This window comes from Echinops telfairi, unplaced genomic scaffold (assembly GCF_000313985.2).
Source record: "Echinops telfairi isolate 266 unplaced genomic scaffold, ASM31398v2 ScPeMD7_2;HRSCAF=8, whole genome shotgun sequence".
Lineage (NCBI taxonomy): Eukaryota > Metazoa > Chordata > Mammalia > Afrosoricida > Tenrecidae > Echinops > Echinops telfairi.
This window is the reverse complement of record NW_022103898.1, coordinates 76,141,270-76,144,786: the sequence shown is the minus strand read 5'-3', so window position 1 is coordinate 76,144,786 and position 3,517 is coordinate 76,141,270. Positions and strand designations below refer to the sequence as shown.

Below are 3,517 nucleotides of genomic sequence, written 5' to 3'. Positions count from 1 at the left end.
CGACTCCTGAGCCTCTCACAACCCCAACATCCTTTCTGCAGCTCCCCAGCCAGGAACCTGCAACCTGCAGTGCTTCAATGGAGGCAGCTGCTTCCTCAACGCCCGGCGGCAACCCAAGTGCCGCTGCCAGCCCCGCTACACCGGCGACAAGTGCGAGCTGGACCAGTGCTGGGAGCACTGTCGCAACGGGGGCACCTGCGCGGCCTCCCCCTCGGGTAGGCCTCCTGTCGCCCCTCCCAGCCTCCCAGGCAGCTCTCTCCTGCCTCACCTCATCACCCCTGCCCTCCAGACCCCTGCGCCTGGGCCCTCTCAGCCTCTGCCGTGGACTGGATGCCTCAGGGCCGTGGCCCCACTCACACGTCCTCTCCCTCCAGGCATGCCCACGTGCCGGTGCCCCACGGGCTTCACGGGCCCCCAATGCACCCAGCAGGTGTGTGCGGGCTACTGTGCCAACAACAGCACCTGCACCGTCAACCAGGGCAACCAGCCCCAGTGCCGATGCCTCCCTGGCTTCCTGGGGGACCGCTGCCAGTTCCGTGAGTGACACCCCAAACCTGGGCAGGATGGGCGGGGGACCAGGAGCTCAGAACCCTCTCCCCCACCCCCACCCCCACACATAAGACAAGGTCAGGGAGAGGAAGTGGCCACCTGGAGGGAGGGGGCCTTCTGGCACTAGGAGGACTCAAGAAAGAGCAGGGCCAGTAAGAGAGGCAGGGCAGTGCCCTGTCTGCATGCCTGGGGAAGTCTTCTCCCTGGAGCTTGAGGTGGGGAGGGGCTGGGGGCAGCAAGGGGACTCCAGAGAGTCCAGGAGATACCCCAGGACCCGGGAGGCCCTCTGATACCCAGCCCCCCACCACCTGTGGAGCACCTTCCTGAGGGTGGGGCCTGAGGAACCTGCTCTCCCCCCTCCAACCCCCTTGTCCCGCACCCCCAGGGCAGTGCTCTGGCTACTGCGAGAACCTGGGCACATGCCAGATGGCTGTGGATGGCTCCCGGCAGTGCCGCTGCACTGGCTACTTCGAGGGGCCCCGATGTGAGGTCAACAAGTGTAGCCGCTGCCTGGAGGGCACCTGCACTGTCAGCAAGCAGAGTGGGGACGTCACCTGCAAGTGAGTGCTGGGACCTGCCCACCCGCCCTGCCCCCAGACACCCTGCCTCCCCCAGCCCCAGCCCCACCTGTCTCCTTCTTCCTGCAGCTGCTCTGACGGCCGAGTGGCACCTAGCTGTCTGACCTGTGCTGGCCACTGCAGCAATGGTGGCTCTTGCACCATGAACAGCAAAATGATGCCGGAGTGCCAGTGAGTTGGCCTGAGCCTGGCCGGGCGCCACCACCCCTCCCTCCTTCTGTGCAGGGCACCTGGGGGTGTCCCCCACCGGCTCAGCTCTGCTCTGCCCCTCCTGTTGCAGGTGCCCGCCCCACATGACAGGCCCCCGGTGTGAGGAGCAGGTTGTCAGCCAGCCGCAGGCAGGACGTAAGTAGCCCTAGCCCGCCTGGGGCAGCCAGGCCTGCGCCTCTGGTTGACCAGGCCTTTCAGACTTGTTTCCCACCTACCCTTCTAGACATGGTCTCCATCCTCATCCCGGTGCTGCTGCTGCTGGTGGTGGTGGTGGTGGCCGGAGCGGTACTCTGGTACAAACGGCGAGTCCGAGGGTGAGTCATGGGGTCTGGAACATGCTAGTTGTTACGGTGACACCCCAGACTTCTCCTCCTGGAGCCCAGCCCCCCTCACATGCCTTCCTCTCCCAGGGCTAAGGGCTTCCAACACCAGCGGATGACCAATGGAGCCATGAATGTGGAGATCGGAAATCCTACCTACAAGATGTATGAGGGCGGGGAGCCCGATGACGTGGGGGGCCTTCTGGAGGCCGATTTCGCCCTGGACCCTGACAAGGTGAGCTGGGAGGAAAGAGGGGAGGTTCCTCAGGGTGGTGCCTCAGGGTGTTTGTTGGGCTGAGTGATGGGGCGGAAGTCAGATAACCCTGAGCTCCACCTGAACCCTCTGTTGCCCCACAGCCCACCAACTTCACCAACCCCGTGTACGCCACGCTCTACATGGGTGGCCATGGCAGCCGCCACTCTCTGGCCAGCACGGATGAGAAGAGAGAGCTCCTGGGCCGGGGCCCTGAGGATGAGCTAGGGGACCCCTTGGCATAGGGCCCTGCACTACTGGGCTTCCCCCAGAGAGCCTCTTGCCCCTGCCACAGAAGTCCTTCAGTGAGCCCCCAGCCTCCAGCCCCTCCGGACTGCCCTGCCAGATGTATAAATGTAAAAATGAAGGAATTACTTTTTATATGTGAGGAGCAAGCGTGTAGCGAGCACAGTATTATCTTTCCGTTCTCCTCCTTCCTGCCTGCTGCTCGGTGGCACCCGGGCCCGCTGCCTTGGGGAGGGGCAGGGAGGCTCTTTGCTGTGGGAGGGGGACCCTCCTCCCACCTTCCCACCAAAATGCACCCCCACCGGGAGAGCTGGTGGTGCTGCCTGCCCCTCCCTGTACGAGACACTTTGTCAAGGCTCTCCCTGCCCAGGCCCGTGGGCCCCTCCCCAGGCCCAGCTGGCCCACTGCCCCATGCTGGCTGGATGACTGTGCTCTGACTGGTGTAGGAAGGAAGGAGGGCATTTTTTAGTTCTTCCCTTCGTGGGGGAAGCCATCCCAAGCCCCCATCCCCAATTGAGGGCGCCTCTGAAATGGCAACCCCGATCCCCCCTGCCACAGAGGTTCTCCCCATCGCGGTGCCCCCACCCACCGCTAGCCTGGGGCCAGCGGAGACTTTCTTTGGAGGATGGTTCCAACTTCCCCTCCCCTGGGGACTGAGGAGGAAGCCACCTGGGACACTGCAAGGAAGGGCAAGTGGGCAGCCCCGTTTTGGGGACATGAACGTTTTAATAATTTTTGCTGAATTCCTTTACAACTAAATAACACAGATATTGTTATAAATAAAATTGTTAAAAAAAACCACACACACAACCAAACAAAAAGCCATTTGTGTCTGCCTGTGAGCGAGCCAGTGCTTGAGAGCTGGGCTGTGCTTGCCCATTTCAGCCACCAGAGGGTGCCTTGCTGCGGGCTGGAGGGGCGCCTTCGAGGAGGCGGCCCTCCCTGCACCCACGCTCCCTCTCTCCCTCCCTGCTTGCTGTCGCTCGGGAAGGGGGGTGGGGGGGACACTGGACTTGGTGAAGACTTGTTTCTCCGGGTGGTGTGACCTTGACTTCACCTCTGGCTCCAAGATGTGTTCTTTTGTATTGCCATTTCCCTGGGGACACCGCTCACTGCCCACCCCAACTATCTCCCACGTTGAGAAGTCCCACCCACTGTAAAAAAGAAAAAAAATTACAGAACACAGAGGGTCCTGAAGGCTTTCTGACCCTTCAAGGTGGTTGCACACAGCTCTGCCGCACTCCCTCACCCACCGCACTGCCGACCTCAGATGCCTGGAGTCCGATGAAGGGGGGCCCTGGGGGTGGGGGAGGAGAGTCCTAGGAAGACCTGACAGCTAGTCACATACACACACACACACA

At 62.2% G+C, this 3,517-nt stretch overlaps 1 protein-coding gene across 2 annotated transcripts in view; it reads left to right on the top strand.

Annotated features, from left to right (window-relative positions):
* The window catches only part of LRP1 (LDL receptor related protein 1), a 76,026-nt gene extending 73,067 nt beyond the window's left edge, over positions 1 to 2,959 (top strand). For both annotated transcript variants that reach the window (XM_030886046.2, XM_045290291.1), the window contains 8 exons: positions 42 to 215; positions 375 to 536; positions 935 to 1,109; positions 1,197 to 1,298; positions 1,408 to 1,472; positions 1,561 to 1,651; positions 1,748 to 1,892; positions 2,015 to 2,959. In XM_030886046.2, the coding sequence (XP_030741906.1) occupies positions 42 to 215; positions 375 to 536; positions 935 to 1,109; positions 1,197 to 1,298; positions 1,408 to 1,472; positions 1,561 to 1,651; positions 1,748 to 1,892; positions 2,015 to 2,155 (1,055 nt within the window). In that variant the 3' untranslated portion in view covers positions 2,156 to 2,959. The remainder of the gene's footprint in view (positions 1 to 41; positions 216 to 374; positions 537 to 934; positions 1,110 to 1,196; positions 1,299 to 1,407; positions 1,473 to 1,560; positions 1,652 to 1,747; positions 1,893 to 2,014) is intronic.
* Positions 2,960 to 3,517: the final 558 nt, after the last annotated feature.